Source organism: Triticum aestivum, chromosome 4B, assembly GCF_018294505.1.
Source record: "Triticum aestivum cultivar Chinese Spring chromosome 4B, IWGSC CS RefSeq v2.1, whole genome shotgun sequence".
In the NCBI taxonomy this organism is placed as follows: Eukaryota; Viridiplantae; Streptophyta; class Magnoliopsida; order Poales; family Poaceae; genus Triticum; species Triticum aestivum.
Window position 1 is genome coordinate 340,368,736 of NC_057804.1, and position 24,986 is coordinate 340,393,721.

The 24,986-nt window shown below is 47.7% G+C and overlaps 1 protein-coding gene across 1 annotated transcript; it reads left to right on the top strand.

Moving 5' to 3' along the window:
* Positions 1–5,628: 5,628 nt before the first annotated feature.
* Positions 5,629–13,786, top strand: LOC123092125 (ADP-ribosylation factor-like protein 5). The gene is made up of 3 exons (XM_044513806.1): positions 5,629–5,743; positions 5,825–6,057; positions 13,285–13,786. The coding sequence occupies exons 2-3, from the start codon at positions 5,866–5,868 to the stop codon at positions 13,645–13,647; spliced, it is 555 nt and encodes a 184-aa protein (XP_044369741.1). The 5' UTR covers positions 5,629–5,743; positions 5,825–5,865; the 3' UTR covers positions 13,648–13,786.
* Positions 13,787–24,986: the final 11,200 nt, after the last annotated feature.

Here is a 24,986-nt window from a genome sequence, read left to right on the forward strand (position 1 = left end):
TGGGTTAGCGGGCTGTAAATGGGCTATATGCGAATAGGCCATTAACAGGCTTTACATGGGCCGGGCCGCCACCTTTTGACCAAGTCAAACGGGCCGGCCTTTTCACAGGAATGGGCCTCTGTTAGGCCGTGCCACGTGTCGACGTATCATAGGCGCCTTCTGTTCAATGAGTGGATGACATCTATCCCAACGGTGAGCCGATACGTGTTTCCTCCAGCCAATGATGATTTTACACGTGGAAAATCCCCATTGGTCGGGGTTGTTAATGGGTTATCGGATCCAAAACCCGACCCGATAGCTTAACAGAGTTCTGTTACGATGGATGCCACGTGTCGGTCACCCTTGATGAAAGCACTTCTGTGACGCGCGATTTATCGTCATGGAAGTGGACACTTCCGTGATAATAATTTTGGTAATGTCATGGAACACTTCTACGACAGCACAGGTATGACTATCTTGATTCTGTCATAAATTTGTCATGGATGTACATGCATGACAAAAAACACGACCTACTATGACAAACACGTATCATCACGGAAGTGTATTTTTTTTGTAGTGCTAGTCCATGTGATGTATATATATCGTCCAACCCTAGATCCTAGGCGCCTTGTCCCATCCTTCCATTCCCTTCGCCGCCACCCGACCAACTCCCTTCGCTCTCAGGATCCTCCCAGATCCGATCCAACCAACCACGCGCAGCCATCTCCCTCCTTGTTTTCATCCTCGAGCCAATCCCCTCGCTCGATCCAGCAGCCGTCCAAGCCTTCCCCTTCCTCACCTCGCTGCCGCCTCCCACCTCGTGCCCGAGCCCCACCCGCTGGGCTTGCCCATCTCCCACAGCACCCATGGCGCCCAAGGTCCACCTCGACCCCGTCGCCGATCGAGCAACAACAGCCACCAGGACCCTCCTCGGTGCCCCTCTCCTTTCCTTTCTTCTCCTTCCCCTTTCAGCTCTCTTTTTCTCTCATGCCTGTTTCTCTCTCTGTGCCTCTTCTCCACAGCACCGGTGCTATGGGGACCCCGCCGCTTCCGAGCTCCGCGCGCCCATTGATGCGTCTGGAGCCCTCGACGGTGACCTGCCAGACCAGGTCCTTGCCACGCCCCGCCTCCCTCGTTCCTCCTGTTCTTCTTTTCTCTCTACTTCCTCACCCGTCACCTAATCAGCCGCGCCGCCGCCGTTTTGCAGGAGCTCCAAGTTTCTGCCTCGCCGCGGTCCCCGCTGGACCTCCTCGTCGCCCGCACGACTGCCGGACCCTGCCTGCTCTGCATCCAGCCGGTGGCGTCAAGGGGATGCCCCTGCATCGAACGCCTCCGCAGCCCTGCTTCTCGAGTGCGTGCAAGCGCACGCACAACAGCCGCGTTGACCGCTCCTCTACTTCCCCTGCGTCCTCCTGTCGAGCGCCGGAACGGACAGCAGCAGCACCAGCCGCGCCCGTCATCGCCTGGAGCCGCCATGCCAAGTCCCCTGCCTCGCCGGAGCCGCTGCACCGAGCTCCGATCCCCGACTCCCCTTGCTGGATCTGAACCCAGGCGCCTCCCCGTGCTCCGTTCCGCCCATTCCGGCTGGTTCCCGCTTACCCCATCGCCAGGACAGGACCCCCTGCCGCCGTCTTCTGCATCGCCTGCTGCTGCTTCTGTTCTTCAGAAACGAGCGCCCGCAGAGCCTTCTCCTCCCGCGTTGACCAGCGTCCTGCTTCCTGATCCAGTGCCTGGGCTGGCCTCGCCTCGTTCCTCATCGCACCTCGCCCACGGCCCAGCAAGGCGCTGCAGCCCAGCCTCTCCACCAATCGGCCCGTGTGGCCCATGGTGAGCGCCAAATCCAGCACCCCCTTTTTTTCTGTGTTGTTAGCCCATCCAGATTCGGCCCAGTTCATGTTTTTTTCCAGCTATGCGAATTTGTCTAATTTCTAGAGTTGTCTGTTTTACAGAAAAACCCCTAGAGTTCATGCATTTAATAACTCACAAGTGGTGCATCATATGTAAAAACTTTATATATGAAAAATGCTTAGTTTTTCATCTAGTTTCATAATCTGCTGCTTTCATCCATGTTAAAATGCTTAAACTTGCTGTTTGTTTAATTTTGCATAAATGCCATGCTAAAATGATTTATTTCATAACTAAATACAGTAGCTCCAATTTTAATAAACTTTATATGTAAATGGGGTGGAAAAATGCATAGATTAACATGGTGGCATCACTTTGAATGTTTAACAACTCTAAAATTTTGTATAGGGCAGAATAGTAGCAAATTCATAAATTGCATATGAGGATTTTTCGGAATTGTTGTTTGTTGTTCCGGACTCATTTAAACTTGCCTAAATAGTTAGTTTACTTATGCTTCACCTCTTGCCATGTTTAACAACATTTAATATTGTTGGGTACAAAACCGAGAGAGAACTAAATAATTGATGTGGCGTTTCGTCAATATGCAACTCGTTGCATATTGAGCTCCACTTAACTTGTAGTATTGTTTGTTGCACTTGGCCATGCCATGCCTCATTAAACCGGACATGCATCATCTTGATTGTGCATCATGCCATGTTTATGTGATGTTTGTTTACCATGTTGTGTGCTTCTTCTCGATAGTTCCCGTTTCGTTGCGATCGTGAGGATTCGTTCGTCTATGCTTGGTTGGTCTTCGTGGCTTCATCTTCTTCATGGACTCGTTCTTCTTCCTAGCTGGATTCCAGGCAAGATGATCGTCACCTTGGATCTCACTACTATCATTGCTATGCTAGTTGCTTCGTTCTATCGCTTTGCTGCGCTACCTATCACTTGTTCTTCAAGCCTCCCAATTTGCCATGTCAGCCTCTAACCTTTTCACCCTTCCTAGCAAACCGTTGTTTGGCTATGTTACCGCTTTGCTCAGCCCCTCTTATAGCGTTGTTAGTTGCAGGTGAAGTTGAAGATTGCTCCATGATGGACAGGATTATGTTGGGATATCACAATATCTCTTATTTAATTAATGCATCTATATACTTGGTAAAGGGTGGAAGGCTCGGCCTTATGCCTGGTGTTTTGTTCCACTCTTGCCGCCCTAGTTTCCGTCATACCGGTGTTATGTTCCTTGATTTTGCGTTCCTTACACGGTTGGGTGATTTATGGGACCCCCTTGACAGTTCGCTTTGAATAAAACTCCTCCAGCAAGGCCCAACCTTGGTTTTACCATTTGCCTCACCACCACCTACACCTTTCCCTTGGGTCGGACAACCCGAGGGTCATCTTTATTTTAGCCCCCCGGGCCAGTGCTTCTCTAAGTGCTGGTTCGAACCGAGCAACCTGCGGGACCACCTCGCGGGAAACTTGAGGGCTGATTTTACTCGTAGCTTGACTTATCCGGTGTTGCCCTGAGAACGAGATATGTGCAGCTCCTATCGGGATTGTCGGCACATCGGGCGGCTTTGCTGGTCTTGTTTTACCATTGTCGAAATGTCTTGTAAACCGGGATTCCGAGACTGATCGGGTCTTCCTGGGAGAAGGAATATCCTTCGTTGACCGTGAGAGCTTGTGATGGGCTAAGTTGGGACACCCCTGCAGGGTATAAACTTTCGAGAGCCGTGCCCGTGGTTATGTGGCAGATGGGAATTTGTTAATGTCCGGTTGTAGATAACTTGACACTTGACTTAAGTAAAATGCATCAACCGTGTGTGTAGCCGTGATGGTCTCTTTTCGGCGGAGTCCGGGAAGTGAACACGGTTTATGGGTTATGTTTGACGTAAGTAGGAGTTCAGGATCACTTCTTGATCATTGCTAGCTTCACGGCCGTTCCGCTTGCTCTCTTGTCGCTCTCATTTGCGTATGTTAGCCACCATATATGCTTAGTCGCTGCTGCAACCTCACCACTTTACCCTTTCCTTTCCCATCAAGCTTTGCTAGTCTTGATACCCATGGTAATGGGATTGCTGAGTCCTTGTGGCTCACAGATTACTACTACAATAGTTGCAGGTACAGGTTATGCGATGATCATGACGCGAGAGCGATGTTTGCTTGTTTTGGAGTTCTTCTTCTGCTTCTTCTTCGATCAGGGGATAGGTTCCAGGTCGGCAGCCTGGGCTAGCAGGGTGGATGTCGTTTGAGTTTCTGTTTGTGTTTCATCCATAGTCGGATGGTGCTCTTACGTAAGATGATGTTGTATTCGTGTGGCATTGTATGCCTTTTGTATGTATCCCCATCTATTATGTAATGTTGATGTAATGATATCCACCTTGCAAAAGCGTATCAATATGCGGTTCTATCTTTGGTGGGACCTTCGAGTCTCTTTAGGATAGTATCACATATTGGGCGTGATATGACCTTTTGTATACTCGTATTGCGTGGCAAAAATTTAGACATCGACTCGGCTGCTGGCATATATAGTTTTTTATATTAAATTAGTAATTCTGAATATGTGCCCCAAGTGGGGAAGTCCAACTCCCTTATAAGGAGGTACAAGTTGCATATGTGGCATATGTGCCAAATTCAGATAAAACCACATCTGATATGCGGGCCGGCGTGGGTGCCGGCAGAGCAGACACCGCATAACGAAACTGTAACGTCGGCAGAGCAGACACCGCATAGCGAAACTGTAACCGTTTTACAGTTTCACTATGCGGTGTCTGCTCTGCCGGCGCCCATGCCGGCCCGCAAAACCGTTTTTACATTAATTGTAAATAAGTTTTGCGGGTCGGCGATATACACGTGTGCTAGAGATGCTCTAAGGCATTGTTTGGATAGGAAGAATATACAAAACTAGATCTCTATAAACTACGAAAACTGTTTAATCGTATAAAACCTTGTTTGGCTACTCCACCTAATCCATGGATTTAGGAACTTAGTTTCCAGAAAACCAGGATTCCGGGTTTGTGGAAAAACGACTATTTGTCGTTTTTGCAAAATCGCGTTTCACAAATACTGATACAACTACTTTTCTCCACATCTCTCTCGTTCTTCAACATTTCATTGGCTCTAGTTTTGCTTCAGGAAGAGTATAAGTCGTTTGATAGCTCCATTGGTGACCACGAGACGAGCGCAACAATTTGACCTTCAGGCAGGTGATGGACTGAGCTCCGGCACCGGCATGGTCACCGCCGCGCGGCTGACCGCCATGGACGTCAGGGTGGACGGCGGCGAGCATTCTCACGAGTTATGCGGTGCCTGGGTGTGGCTGCTCCGTTCGCATCACAGACGGCCTCGGCCACCAAGGTAAACGCTCGCCGGCAGCCGCCCGCACATGCTGGAGGTGCGAGGGCAGGCGAGCCGCAACCCAGATGGAGCATGTGCAAGGAGGAAGCAACGACCTCGGTGCCATGGAAAGAGCCATAGCCGGTCGATAGCACGCACAGCCTTGCGGGCCGACTGGAGGCGAGCAGTAGCCTGGGCGGAGGAAGAACCATATCTGGAGTTTGGTCATGTACTCTCGTCAATGGACGATAGGGGAAGAAGGAGAAGGTCACGGGCTCACGGGTTGACAGCAAAAGAAAAATAAGAGTTGGCTATCCAAACAATGAACTGTACCAGCCCGGTTATATTTTTTGCTAACCCAAACAAAGTTTTCTATAAACTCGTTAACCATAAAAAATATTGTAAAACTGGTTTTGTGAAAATTCAGCTAAAAACTCGTACTATATATACCCATGGATAAAATTCACTATCCAAACAACGCCTAAGGGACGGCAAATCCTGCTGTTTCACACAAAAACAAAGAAAACCCCCGAGTTTCTGTCTTGGTTCGGTACAGCCCGGCTGTGGCACGCACGGACGGCAGGTGGCGCGACGACACCTTTTCCTTCTTCCTTCTCGCTTTCCTCCACGAATCCGATTCAATCTCCTCTCTGTCCCCTCGTAGATCCGATCACCAGCGAGGTTCAGATTTGAGGGAGGGGAAGGATGGGGGCTTGGATGTCCCGGGTCTGGTTTCTCATGTTCCCGGCCAAGGAGTACAAGATCGTGGTCGTGGGGCTCGACAACGCCGGAAAGACCACCTCGCTCTACAAGCTCCACCTCGGCGAGGCGGTCACCGCCGCGCCCACCATCGGCAGCAACGTCGAGGAGGTCGTGTTCAAGAATATACGCTTCGAGGTCAGCGCTCCAGCCCCTCCCTTTTCTCCCGGTCTGGATGCTAGAATCCGAATTTGCGCGGCTAGATTTGCTGTTGCCAGTATACTCAGATCCTGCTTCTTGCTCCATGGTTCGTGTGCTCAGAAAGCATGACATATCATGCATCCGGCGCTGTATGTTTTTTCCTTGAGATTAAAGATCTGGTCTCGGGAAGAGGGTTAGGAGATACAAAAGAGTTATTTGTTTCTTCCTTGAGAAGTTCTAGCAGCGATGAGCAGCAGGCGATCTTGGTTGCCTCTGTAGGTCTGTGTACGTTCATAGCTCCATGGGCATGTGAACACTTTAGCGAAATTGCAGATAATGAATTCCTTGCTGTTAGATATATTGAGTAGCTTAGATTTGCCTATCTTACATGTCACTATGCTGACTTGCTGAGGATGGTACATACCACGTACCTCCATCCAGACTAGTAGTAAAAGGAGGACCTTCTACCTATAGCAGGAACTTTTTGATCTACTTTCATAGTTTGTTTCTGAACATGTCTGAGCACCCATATTTTGCCCTACTAATAAATTGTTCAAGTTCGGAACAGACATGCCAATAAGGAAATGATCCAATTGGATATGAAAAAGAAAGTCAAGCTTGTTGTACATATGCAAAATTTAACACAATAGTGGAACTGTCTCACATATATACATTAGTTGCCTACTAGTTTTCTGGCCATGTCCAGAAAATTGAAATTTATTTAGATGTTGTCAAACCTTTGGTATGCCCATTTCCAATTGCACATTGGTGCCAGTATTGACCAAAACAATGGCTATCAGATTCTAGCAGGATTGGCCTGGGCACCAACTGTTGTGTCAAACCCAGTCTACAGGATTGAACACAGCTGCCGTTGCTTAAGCTAGGCTTTCTCCAGTCCAAAAGCCTGAGGTAGCTAAGTAACGTGAGGCTTTCTCTGGTTAGAAAGGAGCTGAGTAGTGGACGATGAGTAGTAGTAGTCTTTCTCCAGTAAAAAGCCTAAGGTGGAGAACTAGTATTAGACTTTATCTAGTCAAAAAGGCTGAGCTGAATTATACTACAGCTCATATAGTACAGCCTCAAGTTTGCAAGCATCCTTATAAAAGGGCATATGCACCTCTGTTGTAAATCACTCCTCCGAGCAATAGCAAAACAACAAGCCAGTTTCTTCTACTAGTGCTAGTGCGTGAGCTCCTCACTTCATGTGTGTGTGCGGCAGCAGCTTGTGTGCAAACTGAAACTCTTGCTAGTTCTCCTCTGTTAAGTGTACAAGTGAGAGCTAGTTACTAGTAGTTTGGGCTAACAATTGGCATCAGAGCTTCAGGTCATGCCGAAGCATATGCCGAAAGGAGGCGTCGCCGACGACGGTTCCAAGACCGCCGAGCAGAGCTCGGCTGAGGAGACCCGTGCGACGGATGTGCTCGCGCTGCGAGGCAGGGCGGGAGGTGAGCTGGGTGCGGCACGCTCCGTGCGAGACGTGGGCATGTCCAGTGCCTCCTTCCCTCTCCTCACGCGGACCAACTACCCCAGTTGGTCCGTCCTGATGAAAGTCATCATGGAGGCGCGGCATATGTGGAAAGCCGTGGAAACCGGCGATGTCGAGTACGAGGAGGACCGGTTGTCGATGGAGGCAGTCTTGCGCTCCATCCCACCGGAGATGGTGCTCACCCTTGGCGCCAAGGAGACGGCCAAGGAAGCATGGGACACCATCAAGACTCTGCGCATCGGCGTGGAGCGTGTACGGGAGTTGAAGGCCCAGACCTTGCGCCTCCAGTATGAGGAGATCCGGTTCAAGGCCGGTGAACAAGTCGACGACTTCGCCTTGTGGCTGCAAGGTCTCGTCAACGAGCTCGCAACGCTCGGAGATCACATTGACAACAAGATGGTGATTCTCAAGTTTCTTCGCGTCGTCCCCAGGCAGTACAAGCAACTGGCCTGGTCCATTGAGAGCCTGGTGGATCTCTCCACCATGACGATCGAGGAGCTGGTAGGGCGACTCAAGGTCGTCGAGGAGCGTGGAGACGAAGCCAACAACCGTGCCGGCGGCGAACTACTGCTCACCTGGAGCAGTGGGATGCACGCCTTCAGCAGCGCGGCCATGACGGCTCTTCCGGCAGTGGGGGAGGCGCCCCCACGGGAAGCAGAGGTCGCGGCAGAGGCGGAGGCCGCACCCAGAGAGGTGACGGCAACCGCGGTCGCAAGCCAAGCCGGGCAGGGCGAGGTGCTGGCAACAGTGGCAAGTGCTGCTACTGCGACATGCCGGGTCACTGGATCCAGGATTGCCACAAGAGGAAAGCCGATGAGGCAGCCGCGGCAACAGCAAACCTCGTCCAGGCTGACGTGGATGGCGGGCCGGCAATGATGCCGGCAAGAGTCGAGCCTGTGCAGGAGAGCTCAACGTCTCTCGCGACCACGGCCCCGACAACCACCCATTCCGTGCAGGAGGCACGAAACCCGTCCACGGGAACCATCACTCCAGTGAAAGGCCACACCTCGACAACGACGTTCTCGGGGCCTGTCGACTGGGAGGCGATGAAGGCTCGGGTGTGGGGGAGCCACACCCCGGCGACGGTGTCCCCGATGACCTCGGGACCCGACGAGGTCACGCAAGTTGGCGCGACAACGATGCATATGGCGGACCATGCTCCGACCATGATGCTGGCGACCATCGACTCCGTGCAGGAGCGCACGGACACTCAGGCCAGCCACACCCCGACAACAAAGTGTTCGGGGTCCACCGTGTTGACGGGAGATGGCTCCCTGACAACGGTGTGTGCGTGCGGCTACGTCTTCCTCAACGAGGAGAGAGCCGTGACCACACCCACGCTTGCAGGCGGCAAGCAAAGTGAGGGTAGTTTCCTGACACCGGCGCCACGAACCACATGACTGGTTCGGTCGACGCGTTCGCGAAGCTAGACCGCTCAATCACCGGGAAGGTGCGGTTCGCGGACGGATATGTGGTGGAGATCCACGGGCGCGGGACCGTCGTCTTCGCCGACAAAAGGGGTGATCACAGGGCGTTTACGGACGTCTACTTCATCCCGGCGCTCAAGAGCAACGTCGTGAGTGCCGGACAACTCGACGAGGGCTGGTTCGACATCGGCATCCGCCGCGGTGTTCTCACCGTGCGCGACCAGCAGAAGAGGCTGCTCATCGAGGTAACCCGCTCGGCAAACCGCCTCTACAAGCTCTTCTTTCGACCCGTGCATCCTGTGTGCCTTGCCGTGGGCCATGTCTCCGACGCGTGGCGTTGGCATGCCCGGCTAGGACACCAGCACTTCAACGGGTTGCGGAAGATGGCGCGAGGCAACCTCGTTCGCAGGCTACCTCATCGAGCACGCCGACGAGCTGTGCGATGCGTGTTTTGCCGGGAAGCAGCGGCGCTTGCCTTTCCCCGAAAAGGCACGCTATGGGGCGCAAAAACCCTTGGAGCTGGTTCATGGGGACCTCTGCGGCCCAATCACCCCGGCAACGCCAGGAGGGCGTCACTACATCCTGCTGCTCGTTGACGACTACAACAGGTTCATGTGGGTGCCGCTCCTCGCCTCCAAGGACGAGGCGGAGCGAGCCATCGTCAAGCAGCAAGCGGCAGCAGAGGTCGAGTGCGGCCACAAGCTGTGCGTGCCGCGCACGGACCATGGCGGCGAGTTCACGTCGGCCACGTTCTACAAGCACTGCGCCGAGAATGGGGTGCAGCGTCACCTCAAAGCCCCTTACTCGCCGCAGCAGAACAGCGTCGTCGAGCGGAGGAACCAGACGGTGCTCGGGATGGCATGCTGCATGCTCAAGGCAAAGCAGGTGCCGAGCACGTATTGGGGGGAGGCCGTACTCACGGCCGTCTTCATCCTCAACCGCTCCTTCACAAGGAGCATCGACGGCAAGGCGCCTTACGAGGCGTGGTATGGGAGGAAGCCCGATGTACGCTTCCTCCGCACCTTTGGCTGCGTCGGGCACGTCAAGATGACGCGCCCACAGCTCAAGAAGCTCGACGACAGGAGCACCCCAATGGTGTTCATGGGCTATGAGACGGGCTCTAAGGCGTACAAGATGTACGACCCCGTCTCAAAGCGTGTGCATGTCTCGCGCGATGTCATCTTCGACGAAGACGCGCGATGGACTTGGGAGGCGTCGGGAGAGGCCCCGACAAGCAGCTCCTTCACTGTGGAGTACCCGATGTACTCTACAACCTCGGGAAGCCCGGGAGGTGTGGATCCGGAAACCGCAACCCCGGGTATGATGTCCCCGGACACCCCGACGTCAAGCAAGGTGGGTCCCGGGAGGCAGTTTGTGACCCTGCCAACAGCAAGGTTGGAGCTGTTCGACGCCGACGACAGCGTTGGCGCCCCCCACAGGTTTCGGAGCATGGGGGATCTCCTCGGCGAGGCTGCGACAACACCGCAACAGCCTGCGGAAGAGGACGTTGATGACGACGACGTCTTGCATCTGATGGCCGGCGAGGAGCCGAACACATTCGCGGAGGCCGAGCAAGAGGATTGCTGGCGCCACGCGATGCTGGACTAGCTGGTGTCGATCAACGACAACGCCACTTGGACACTCACCACACCGCCTGCTGGGCACCGAGCCATTGGGCTCAAGTGTGTGTTCAAGGTCAAGAAGGACGAGCACAGCGCCATTGTCAAGCACAAGGCGCGCCTCGTTGCAAAGGGCTACGTGCAGCGTGAGGGAGTGGACTTCGAGGAAGTCTTCGCTCCGGTGGCAAGGCTGGAGTACGTGCGGCTCATCCTTGCCGTGGCTGCTCACTACGGGTGGGAGGTACACCACATGGACGTCAAGTCGGCGTTTCTCAACGGCAACCTTAACGAGGTGTACGTCTCCCAGCCTCCAGGTTTCGTTGCCAAGAGCCACGAGCAGGGCGTGTACAGGCTACACAAGGCCCTGTACGGTCTCCAGCAAGCCCCAAGGGCGTGGAACACCAAGCTCGATGCAAGCCTCGCATCCCTTGGGTTCTCACGCAGCGCTTCTGAGCACGGCGTGTACCCGCGTGGCACCGCGAACACGCTGCTCATCGTCGGCATCTACGTCGATGACCTGGTCATCGCCGGGGCCGAGCCCGAAGAGGTTCGACGCTTCAAGGGAGAGATGCATCGTCTCTTCAGCATGAGCGACCTCGGGCTGCTCCGGTACTACCTCGGTCTAGAGGTGAACCAGGAGGGTGGTTGCATCACGATCATGCAGGCGGCCTACGCCGCCAAGATGCTTGAGCGGGCAGGCATGAAGGACTGCCATGCCGTGCATGCTCCAATGGAGGCACGACTGAAGCTCAGCAAGGATAGCTCCGAGAAGGCGGTGGACGCTACGCTCTACCGCATCATCATCGGGAGCCTCAGGTATCTCGTGCACACCCGACCGGACATTACGTTCGTTGTCGGGTACCTGAGTAGGTTCATGGAAGCCCCGGCAAGCGATCATCTCGCTGCCGTCAAGCACCTGCTCCGGTACATTGCGGGTACGCTCACACATGGATGCGTGTATCGTCGTGGCGGCGGCGAGAGCTTGGTCGGGTACAGCGACTCCGACCACCCTGGTGACGTGGACTCCCGGAAGAGCACCTTGGGCATACTGTTCGTTCTTGGGAACAGTCCCGTCAGCTGGCAATCGGTGAGGAAGAAGGTTGTCGCCGCTTCTTCGTGCGAGACGGAGTACATCGCGGCAGCTACAGCGGCATGTCAAGGCATTTGGCTTGCTCGTCTTCTCGGTGAGATGCTGAATCAGGACACCGCCCCTGCACTCATCTTCGTCGACAACAAGTCGGCGATTTCCCTCTGCAAGAATCCAGTGCTTCACGACCGCAGCAAGCACATCGATCTCCGCTATCACTTCATACGTGATTGCGTCGAGAAGGGCACGGTGATAGTGGAGTTCATCAGGACAGGTGAGCAGAAGGCGGACATCCTGACAAAAGCTCTTGGTCGCGTTCGGTTCCAGCAACTGCGCGACAAGGTCAGGATCGTCGACGTCAAGCCCCTTCGACAGGTTTGAGGGGGAGATTGTTGTGTCAAACCCAGTCTACAGGATTGAACACAGCTGCTGTTGCTTAAGCTAGGCTTTCTCCAGTCCAAAAGCCTGAGGTAGCTAAGTAACGTGAGGCTTTCTCTGGTTAGAAAGGAGCTGAGTAGTGGACGATGAGTAGTAGTAGTCTTTCTCCAGTAAAAAGCCTAAGGTGGAGAACTAGTATTAGACTTTGTCAAAAAGGCTGAGCTGAATTAGTACTACAGCTCATGTAGTACAGCCTCAAGTTTGCAAGCATCCCTATAAAAGGGCATATGCACCTCCGTTGTAAATCACTCTTCCGAGCAATAGCAAAACAACAAGCCAGTTTCTCCTACTAGTGCTAGTACGTGAGCTCCTCACTTCATGTGTGTGTGCGGCAGCAGCTTGTGTGCAAACTGAAACATCTAGCTAGTTCTCCTCTGTTAAGTGTACAAGTGAGAGCTAGTTACTAGTAGTTTGGGCTAACACCAACCAAACACATCCATGCCACCCGAAATCAAATCAAGTCTGTCTTGTTTCTCTGCTCAAACTTAGTACTTGCCGGTCTAAATTTTATCTAGTCTCCCAAGCAACTATCCTTGTGTTCATAAGCCATTATCCATTTAATCACTTGCCTTTCTTCAAGTTATAAGACTTCACTTGCTTATTCCTAGCCCAGGTCTAATGTGGTGAGTTGTTCATACTTATCATTTACCACAAATCCCAGCAATCTGTAATTTCACTTGCTTCCTGGAAAGATGCGATCGTTTGACTGCCACAGCTTAGTAAAACTTGATATTGCCTAACATTTTCTTAGTTGGACTGGTAGCAAAATTCGTCTTGCACGCTTGTCAAATTTCATGAAAACAGAATTGGCAACTTGCACGAAACTAAGACATGTCAAATGCTAGTCTAAATTTGTGGATGACGAAATGCTTCGCCATTTTTTGGCAGGTTTGGATTCGCTATAGTTCAAACTCTGATCTAATATTTAACTACAATATTTGTCATTCTCCTGTTTCGCCCATGACCAATTTTTGATGCTTAACTAGATGGGCACAAACAAAACCAAACATGCCTTTGTGTTGTGGAAGTTGCACATTCTGTTTTAAGGTTACTTCTTGACTTATGGAGGTTGTTTGACCCATTCATGTGGCACATTCACTAAAAAACTGTTTTTTCAGTAAATGCAATTGTATTATTTATACTTAACTTCATATATGTTTGATGAAGTAGGTGTGGGATCTAGGAGGACAAGAAAGCCTACGCACTTCATGGGCGACATACTATAGTGGAACTCATGCTGTCATCGTGGTAATCGACAGCACCGACCGTGCTCGGATCAACATCATCAAGGATGAGCTATTCCGGTTGATTCAACATGCAGATCTTGAAAACACGGTGGTCCTTGTGTTTGCGAACAAGCAGGATCTCAAGGATGCCATGTCGGCGGCTGAGATTACAGACGCCCTGTCCCTCCACAGCATAAAGAACCACGACTGGCACATACAGGCCTCGTGTGCGATCACTGGTGAGGGCCTCTATGATGGGATGGGATGGATAGCCCAGAAAGTTGCCGGAAAGGCCACGGCAAGCTGACCACAAAAACATTGTGTGTTTCGGTGAATTTGTTGGAAAATGGAGGCAGGATGGGTTTGTTGTTCCTGCCATTTCGGTGTTTATTTATGCATACTCCCTCCGTTCCTTTATGTATGTAAGGTGTACTACCTTCGTTTCAGTTTACAAGTCCTACGCGTATATCTAGCGTATATCTAGGTTGCCAATTTGATCACCTTAATATAAATTATATAACACCAAAATTATATCGTTTGAAAATTGAACATCTGAAATTTATATTGGTATATTTTTTGTAATATCTGACTTGTATTAGGTGGTCAAATTGATGACCTAGGGATACGTGCACGCCGTGTAAACTGAAAGAGAGGGAGTATTATTTTCGGCACGGTGATCAAGGCACATAATTATAGACATGTGACGACGAAATTATCTTTGGCAAATTTGTTGGTTAGTCACAAGTAAATCAATTAGACTAGGAAAATAAAAGATACATGCAATCCCATTTTTAGGGATAACAACAAAATTATGAGAAATTATAAGAACCAATACACCTTATATAAAGGAATGGATGGAAATTTAATAAAAAACAAATACACCTTATATAAAAAAACGGAGGAGTATATGAGAACTGTGTACTCCCATTGATCTGAATATAAAAAGGCAAATTTGCAAGCCATCTGTGTGATCAGATCGACTATATGCTTCTAAGATTCAGGACATTATATAGGCTACAACGCGACATAATAAGATGTATGCGGATGAATGTGCCTCATGAAGTTGGCGATCGCTTCTTCATCTAGGAGAGGAGATGCCTGTTTGGAGGAGAATCGTAGGTTTTCGTCTTTGGTATTTACTAGGACAAATGCCAGTGCGTTGCATCGGACGAAAAAAGAGGCACAACCTGCTTCATGTGACATTATGCACCATCTTTTATATTCAATTGTAATAAACGTCAATGATAAGGTTAAGGGTTAAAATTTTATTTTTATAAAATAAGATTTAACATTTACATAAAAATTAGAATAGTTTTTAAGAATAGTTAACATTTTTATGAATTTTGAACATTTCTCTGAAAAAGAACATTTTTTAACACATGTTTTTCTTGAAAATAATGATATTTTAGGGGTAAGAATTTTTTGTTTTTTTAGGGTTAAGAGCATACTTCTGTATAATATAATTTTAAAAATGTTTTATTTTTCGAAAAATATATTTTATCCGCATATTTTTGTGCAGCCTGCTCCATGTGCCATTGTGCACCATCTATTATATCCAATTTTAACAAACATCGATGATAAGGTTAAATGTTAAAATTTTCTTATTTTTTAAAGTTAATATTTACATAAAAATTGTAATACTTTTTTTAAGAAGAGTAACGTTTTTATGAAATTTGAACATTTCCCTAAAAAAGAATATTTTTTGAACACATGTTTTTCTTGAAAAGAATGTTATTTTAGGGGTAAGAATGTTTTTGAGAACTTTTTTCTGAAAAATGTTTTTTTTAGAATTTTTGTTTTTTGAAAAATGTATTTTATCTGCAATTGTTTTTGGCACTTTTTGGGCTTGGCCCAAACGACTCGGCCTACACAAAAACACGCACGCTATAAAAAAAAGGAGACACTGTCGTTGCGAGATCCCGCCAGCCTCGCGGCCCTCGGCCGCCACTCCGACGGGAGAGCGCCGCCACGCTGGTGATGAACCCTTCTCCGCCGCCCCCTCCTTCTTCCCCGTGCTCCTCTCGTCTCCCTCGCGCCTCCTCTGCATTGGCGTGCCGGCCAAGCGCAAGGCCTCCGTCCATGGCAGACGCTGCATCGGGCCGCTCCGGCAAATTCCAATGCTAATGAATGGCTGATACACACTAAGCAGCAGTTGGCAAACCATCTTGTTGGGTGGCAGGATTTCTGACCTTAGTAGGTTTTGGAGAATATCATTGCCATTTAATCAAGGCTAGAATCTGAAGCTTGACTGAAGAACATAACAGAAATGAACTTGACTAAGTAAATAGATCAATAACTCGTTTGCTGGTAAGTACCTAGATTTTGATATTGACAAAATCTAACCCCAAGACCAGTGATACTGACAGCAGAGAAATGCTACACGTTATAGGCGCTCGTGTAGCCCGTCTGATGCCCCTCGGCCAAGCACCTCCATGACCCCCCTTCATAGTCATCGATCCCTCTTAGGTCACTACGCCATTGTCCTCTAGCGTTGATGGCCCGAGCCGGCCCGCGTCCTTCTAATCGCGGTCATCATTTCCCGCCTATGCTGCTATGCCCCTGCTTCTTCTGTACCCCATTGCCATCTTGCTCTTCCAGCTCTTCGCGCGCCAGCTATTCCCATATCCGGCCACCTTGCTCTCTGCATGCATGGCACGTTCTGCTCTACCTCGGTCTACCGAGATGATGGTTGTTGAGGAGGCCTTGAAGCAGAGGGCCCTGCTCGCCACTCTAGGCGACAACTGCTCTGGTGTCTCATACGTTAAGGTCACCGCCATTCTTGCTACCCAATTCTTGCTCGTCCCGCCGACTTCTACGTACACCGCCACCTACAAGAGGATTTCCTTATGAGGTTCCCTCGCCCCCGAGGTGCATGCTCGTGTTGCTCTCAGAGACATGTGCTCCCGATGTTTTCTCCTGCTCATCCACCCCTGGAGTCGTTCCGAGCGAGCCGAGCCCATTGATGTATGCTTCAAGATGGATGTGGATATCACAGGTATGCCCGACCATGCTTGGTTCCTCTCCTCTGTGGAGAGACACCTCACACCATTCTCCAAGAGTGAAAGCATGGCATCAGAAACGAGCTCCGGCTCTGACATGCTGGCATTCAAACTCTTGCTTGGACAACAAACCCTATGCCAACCCTCATGACTCTGATCTCCTGCTCCCTAAGCTGGACGTAGTCCACCACGACGCTGACCCAACCAGTGTGGAGCACTTCGCTCTGGTCATATTACCCCACATGGTCAAGATCTTCGTCACCCATTCCGCGCCGGAAGAGCTAGTAAAGCTGAGAAACCGGGAGAGCCAGGTAGTGCTCCTCGCACAAAATCTTAAAGCATAAGCTCGTAAAAATACTTATGGATGACTAAGCCATATTCACCGGTCAACACTGCTGACATATGGGCACAAAAGATGCTGACGTGTCTGCTTACATGTGGGACGAGGCATTCTATTTTTTGTGATGATGTGTCGTTTGAATGGTCAACAATTGTGACATGTGTCACATCCCTAGTTCTAGTAATGCCTAGTGCTAGCATCTGGTGTTGCATCATGTTTACTTTTCTAACCCAGGACAAAAATGATGGACATTTTAGAAGGGCATTTCAGGTTCATTGAAAAATATTTTAGTAAACTCTAGTTGTTTTCAGGGGGTGCTGGGGGTTCTATCATCCCCATTTCAACTTTTTGTGAAAAGTAAACATGATGCAACACCAGATGCTAGCACTAGGCATTACTAGAACTAGGGATGTGACAACATGTGTGCCCATTGTAGTGCTGAGGTGAATTCTGCCAAGCGGGTCCATATGTGGGTGACGTGGCTTCTTACTTGTGGGTCCATACGCTTGTGAGGCCGTTCATGACCGTCACAGTATTTAGATGCGCTCAATTTGTATTATATTGCAATTGGCAGGCAATATGAGATAAAATTGATTTTTCAAAATAAATTTAATATGAATTCATGCAAAGTCAATCCAAATTCCGCACTCGTTGCTTTTGTTAAACCGCAAACTTGATGATTGTCAAACAAATTGTCTAAGACATTACAATAGCCAACCACGGGGCACAACCACAGTATAAAAATAGACATATATGACTTAGTTTCATTGCTCACATCTCATATGATCCCAGCGACGCATTCCGGGTGATGAACTTTGGCAATCCATCAATGTCATCAAGTCTCTTTTTGAGATCCAAGGTTTTCACTTCCTTTGCATTTTTTACAAGGTCATCTTCTTCTTGTTGCTCTATGGGGGCAGTATTCATTGATTCAAGACGCTTATGCAGAATAACATGCCCAATTTCAAACTTCCAATTTCTGCCTCTTGCTCTGGCAGAGCCTTCTTGACACCTTTTAATTTCTTTTGGTGCTCTGCACGGGTAATCTTCACAGATTGTTGGCCATGGTGCTTATCTGGCATGAGATGCTTCACAACTTCACGTTCTAGCTCACGCTCTTCCAGAGCCTTCTTCACAGCTTGGTATTGTAGCAGCTGACATGCCAGGGCCTTCTTCATAGCATCTACTTCATTATGCTTATTTACCATGGCTTGCTTCATGACTTCTGATTGTTCCTGCTGCACTGCCAGGGCATTGATGACCGCATCCGATTGTTTTTTCCGGGGCCAAACACTTGCAGTAATGTCATCATTTGAGAATACTAAGTTTCCCTACCGACAAAATTTATAGAGATTACAACATATAGAATAATTCCAAATTGTACATGCATCTACCAAAGTACACAGTGGTTGGGTGAAGAAAGGCAGTCTACTAATTAAGGAAGTGTTTACAAAAAAGAGTTCAACTACTCACCGGTTGAACCCGCTTTCTATTGGATGGGATTGAGCTTGGGGGTGCATATGAAGTTAGAGACAAGAGTTTTTCGAACTCTTCATGTACCATATATATAGCCTTAGTCACTATTATAGGTTGATGATGATAATATTCCTGCCATAATGTAGTTGAAGACATTATACTGTAGACAATTTACATTATGTATGCATTGTTACATAAAGTAAACATATTGTAACCATAGATGTAGTGTTTGCAATAACAATGTCCTCTACATATGTAATGGTTGCCAAATCTGCATCCTTGTGTTCATTTTTAGTGTCACTGTCTATCAGGTCTTCTTGATGGTTTGGACAGTGAACGGGACCTCACAGGGAAATCTGTGAGATGACCGAGAAAGCGAGGTATAGAGTTGGAAAACTCTTCATGCCGATACATGTCCTTCTTTTTCATGCCATCACTAATCTTCTCTTTGTTCAGACATGAACACATCAGACCCGTCCAGAAGCATGGTACGCAAGCAACCCGGCGGATGCTTTTCAGGACCCAAAACCCCACACGCACGGGAGGGACCCCGCCAGGGTGCACAACGGCTATGGGCTGCCTAGGTCGGTCTGACTGCCCCTAGGGCCTCGAGTTTTGCCACCCTGCGACAAGAAGAACGGACGAAGAGCGAGGAAGAAGAAAAACAATGGAGAAGATAAAAGATTAAAAAAAATGGTAGATGATTGTTCGATTGTGTTTTGTTTCAATCGGCCGTCACCTCCACTATATATAAAAGGCGGCTGGACTTCCCGTACAAGCAAAGAATTCATCTATACTTTTCTTAAAAGAAAATTATATCAATTCACTTCCTAGAGTCCTAGCTCTAGTCTAATTCGGATTCAACCCGAATCTGGCCCAAACTTTAGCTTGATCTTGTTTTGCCTCTCCAAGATGCATATCACCTTGGATTGAGACGATTTATATATCAAAATCGATCGGATCGACGAGATGAAACTTTTTCTGGTTGTAAGTTTTTCCATTTGAGGCTGTATTGAGGGACGAATAGCTCATGCGACCCATCAGACTGGTTGTGTGATCCTTCGCGCCATATTTTGCCTCGTGGTAGGGCCGTACTCTGATGGCTCTAACTTTTGCATACGATCTCGGATTGAGACGATTTTTATATCAAAATCGATCGATTCGACGAGACGAAGACAATCCTTGTTGAACATTTTCTCTTACGAGGTTGTCTTGGGGCTTAATCGGTCAAACAGTACTCGGAATATGAAATCCTAGTAGTTTGAGCATTGTTTCAGGCTTCGAGACGAGATCGGATGGCGATGGCCCAAACTTCAAAGATGTTCATGTCAACACTACAGAACTTTTTTGTATAGAGCACTTCTTCATTTGAATCCATGTTAATAATGTTTTCTTCCATGCCAAAATCTGGTGTCAACACATGCCCCCCTGTTTTTCGGCAAAGCAAGCGTGCCAAAAAATAACTTGTACTGTGTTGGTTCTAAGGAAGACGACAACACTCCATCAGCCATTTTGCATGTGGAGAGGGCAATAAGTATATATCGGTCATTAGTTTTTTGAATCCTTGATGCAAAATTGGGCGAAACCTTCTCAATTTCATTAACAATCCGGTGATAAAGTTTCATAGATATGTATCTCAAAGCCATCGTCCGAACCATATTGTCCACCCTTCTGCTAGGTTCATGCAGGTAATCAACAATGAGTTTTCTCGAATCCTTGCTTTTGCCTGCATAATAATTTCATTAGTTGCCGAAGCGGTGGGCTTCAGTTCGGCCTTACCTATGTCGGTGAGACCAAACATCGGCTATTGATAGAATTGCAATACACCATGATCAACATGGTAGCCGGATGCCTGCTGTGCCAACTCATTCGCTCTCCAATTGTCATGTCTAGATATATGAGCAGTATTAAAGCAACCCAATTGGTAAATTTTACATCTAGACATACCTTAAAATAAACTATAAGTGATTCGTCAAAACATTGATAACCTTGAATATTTGTTGAACTTCTCATAATGAATCACCGAACGCCTCAATATGTGTAGCATCTATGGCAACCAAAGGCTTGTCTTGCTTTCCAATCGACTAAGGATGATGTTCGAATACTACACCGACCGTGCTTTGACATATTCTTACGATGATGGATAAATATCATCCATTAACATAAGGTCCATATAAACTTCCTCCACCAAAGCAAGTATAGTCGAAATAAACAAATGAAATGACAAATCAAATATTTCGGCCCTTTGGATCAACAACAATATGGTAGCTAATCAAATGTATAGGGATTTGGTAATATTATTTCATGATATAAGAAATTATATTGCATCCATTGATCTAAATAATCCCATGGAGGGTGACCGATCATACCTGGGGATGGATTCCATGGCAAAGACATCAATGACATTTTTGGGGAATATGGATGATGTGCCAACCCAAGATTTTGATGGGGGTGATGCAAACCTTTAGCTTAATTGTTTTTGGCTTCCATCCTTCACTTTCTTCACTTTTGTGACACTTGTTGCAATAGAAGGTTGCACATCATTGTGATTTTGATTGATCCTCTTGGGAACCCATGCCATGTTCTTCTTTTTCAGCTCTTGTGCACTAAGATTTTGTAATTTCTTCTTTTGCCAATACGATAAGTCGAGTGGGAACCTTGGCTGTGAATCTGCTTCAACCAATGGCAACTCTTTTTTGGCCTTATGTACCCTCAACTTCTTTTCTTCAGATTTGGCACTTTGATTTTTAACAATTGATTGCTTCACTTCTTTGCCTTTTGTAGCCAATGTCAACACTTTAGTTGGATCTTTGTTATTTGAGATCATATCTGAAGTAGCACACTTACGACCATCTTTCTTGACCCGGTATACTTGCTTGACCACCTCTTTCTTCGTCCATGGGGTCTGTACCGATTTCTTTTTATTGAAACGGTCTTTAACATAGGATTGTTCATCAAACTTTGACCTTCTTGGAGCTACACAATGTTGGTGAGATGGTCTAAAATAAGATGGAGAATGCGCTTTTGTATCATACCTGTCCACAAAGGATATGGATTTACATGAGCATGGGGAGGCATCCACGGCATTGGCATTGGCGGCCGAAAATAAGGATATGAATATGTTGCATCGAAATTCCCACTTTGCCAATACCGATCCTCATAATTGTGCCTAGGGGGTGATCTTGATGCTTTTGCACTACTTGACCCATCATCACTTTTTTCTTCACTTGCTTTTTGATATTTAGCTAGTAACTCTGTGAAAGTGATATTTGATCTCTTAACCTGGTGCTTATTTCGGCCTTTGTTTCCTATGGTTGTGCTTGCACTGATCTCTTAACTTTCTTGTTGCCCCTAGTACTTGGCGTCTTTTGTGCAACCTTGATGGAATTCCCGCCTTCAAGAATATATTCATTATGCTCTTGAACAACTTCTTTACTTGAAAACTTGATCCCATCATCCACTATTTTTATGTTTTCGTCATTTAATGAATCAGCTTGAAGAAGCCGATGCAAAAACTTTTTGCCATCAAGATCAATCGGAATAGATTGGTCATCCTTTGGTGTTTCTGGAAATCATCGTCCTTTATCAATGGTCGATTTGACTATTTCATGAAACATATTGCAATCCTCAAAATTATGTTTGAACGAATGATGCAACCTACAGTACATTCTTCTTTGGATAGATGGCTCAACATGGTGATCAAGAGTTCTAATATAATTATTTCTTAACACCAAATCAAAGATTTGATCACACATGTTTGAAGTGAAGGTATACCTTTTATCTTCTAGCTAGTCTTTCTGTGAGAATGGCTTTGGAAGTAAGCAAACGAATGGTTCATATTTGGCATCCCCCCATTAGGCCATGCATCGTGTTTTGCACTCTATCTCCAATATCTTTAAATAAGAAACTATAATAGCATCGGTTTTCTCAAAATATTTTAACCTTGGCTTTAAATTTCTGAAACAAAACTAATTAGAACACACATGTCTCATCTGAGAACAAGTGTAAGCCAAGTATGAAACAAGCAAAGCTACCCAATTAGATATGAACTTTAAATAAAACAACAAGGAAAGCTTCGATTGTAATAATTTTTCACTATTTGTTTTTCTGAATGATGCAATATGTTGATCGATATGCTTTGTGACAATCTGATTGCTAACAAATAAATTACCCTTCTTCATTGGTCTCTCAATATTGCTCATGAAGATTTTTCTAATAGATGCATCAACAACAAAGTATGAACAAATCGAAATATAAGTAAATTACTTGCTAAAAATACCTCTTCAAATATGTTGGGAGAACATGATGGTAGTGTGACTTGAAAATTATCTTGCTCCGTCTTTGGTTGGCTCCCCAACGCCTTTTCATCATCTTTTTCTTGATTCCTTCCATAATTACCTCAAAGATCCTTGTCAACCGATCATTGTTCGACTACTTGTTCTTGTCCTTGAGGCTTCTCAATTTCTATGGCATGGAACTCATAGGGCAGGAAGTAGGTTCTGTTAACTTCAGAAAAATCAAGCATGGTCGTTTTGCTATGCTTGCCATGCCCTTTCTCAATAATGCTTGTCTCTTTGGATTTGATGGACTTAGAATATATACTACTTGATCTGGCTTTTTCAACCGAAGCACTTCCATGTTCCGAATCATCCTTCTTTTCATTGATTCTACCAATTAGCAATGCTTCTTTTATTTGAGCCAATTATTTTTCTGTTTGTTTCTGGTGGTGAGCGGAAAAATTGGCATTAATTTTTTTCTCAAAGTCAGCGCACTCCAGATAAGATTGCCCGACAATGCTTTTAGACTCTTTCGGCAATGACACACGGGTGTTGCCGAAATTTTGCAATTGTGTAGGGGGTGTATAATATGATGTAGTACTAGGTGAAGGCATATGCATTGTTGTAAACCCATATTTTTGCTCGCTAATTTTATCAATTGGCAAAGATTCATCTTCTTGCAAAACTCTAGCTTTTATTGCCGCATAATCACGAAATAGCCCCTTTTCATGTTGTTCAAGGCAAAGAGCACTAATTCTCTTATTTTGGTCTAAACTCTTCAATGCAGCCACCACTACCTCATCTTCTACAATATTGGGCACAACCGCTCCTGTAAAATTTACATTTAGTCGGCTATGACCAGGAAGGTGTGAAGCCGAATTATGAACATATACAGTTGTGTATGGTGCTGAAAAATTACCGACATGAGGTGTAGCATATGATAGTTGAGAGTAACTAGTTGAATAGCTAGTAGTAGCATGGCCAATTCTCCCGTCCATCGGCATGGTTGAACTAGTATATTGCAAATTAGTTGCCGATGAATAAAAATGTGAAACACGGTGCCGCATGCTATTGGAAGTTCCTACACGAGGTGTTTCAACTTGATCGACCAAAATCATCATGTCATTCATCGGCATAATGATTTGCGGGGTTTCCAATGCGTGAGAGTTGGAGTACATATGGTACATGTTACTAGCACTACAAAAAAAAGACATCCGTGGCATTTTGGGCCGAATGAATTTTTTCCTGTCATACATATGACACTTCTATGACGATAATTGTGATAAAACCTTGTATGATCGTAGATGTGGTGGGCTCCTACTTCTATGGCAAAAAATCATGACAGAAAATGGGCTTTTCGTCCTGGGCGGGCCGGAGACGCAGCTGCATGACATTCTTTGGGCCGTCCATGACAAAAAAAACCGTGGTAGAAGCGAGGGCGAGGAAAATTTTGGGGAGTTCCCGGTTACGGTGGGCAGTCGGGGGCCGAGTGATGCGCGTTTCTCTCATACACGTATGCGTGTGTGTGCGAGGCGTTGGCTCTAACTGATCCCGAGCGAGGCGTTGGGCTCTAACTGAACCCGAGCGATTGCACTGCAGGCTACGCGTTACTGAACCCGAGCGATCGATCGATGGCTGTTAACTGAACCCGATCGAGCGATTCCTTCGCTACTGCTGCTAACTGAAGCCGATCGATTGGATGAACAGTGAGCGTTGCGGGGGGGGGGGGGTTGGATGAACAGTGAGCGGTGGCGTTGCCTCTGGATGAACATTACCCCGTGGTGTGGATGGTTGGATGAATAGTAGACGATGGAGGGGTGCCCGTGGAGGGGTGGTTGAACAGTAGTCGGTGGAGTAGCGTGCGGTGGAGGCTGGATGAACAGGAGCCCGTGGAGGCTGGAGGAGGTCGACGGTAGCCCGTGGAGGCTGGAGGAGGTCGACGGTGGAGATGAACAGTATCCCGTGGAGTCCCATTTTGCGGTATGCCACACCCCTTGTCGGTGTCAAAACCGGCGGATCTCGGGTAGGGGGTCCCGAACTATGCGTCTAGGCGGATGGTAACAGGGGACAAGGGACACGATGTTTTACCCAGGTTCGGGCCCTCTTGATGGAGGTAAAACCATACGTCCTGCTCGATTGATATTGATGATGTGGGTATTACAAGAGTAGATCTACCACGAGATCAAGGAGACTAAACCCTAGAAGCTAGCCTACGGTATGATTGTTATTCGTCCTATGGACTAAAGCCATCCGATTTATATAGACACCGGAGAGGGCTAGGGTTACACAGAGTCGGTTACAATGGTAGGAGATCTACATATCCGTATTGCCAAGCTTGCCTTCCACGCCAAGGAAAGTCCCATCCGGACACGGGACGAAGTCTTCAATCTTGTATCTTCATAGTCTTGGAGTCCGGCCGATGATGATAGTTCGGCTATCCGGACACCCCCTAGTCCAGGACTCCCTCAGTAGCCCCTGAACCAGGCTTCAATGACGACGAGTCCGGCGCGCATATTGTCTTCGGCGTTGCAAGGCGGGTTCCTTCTCCGAATAA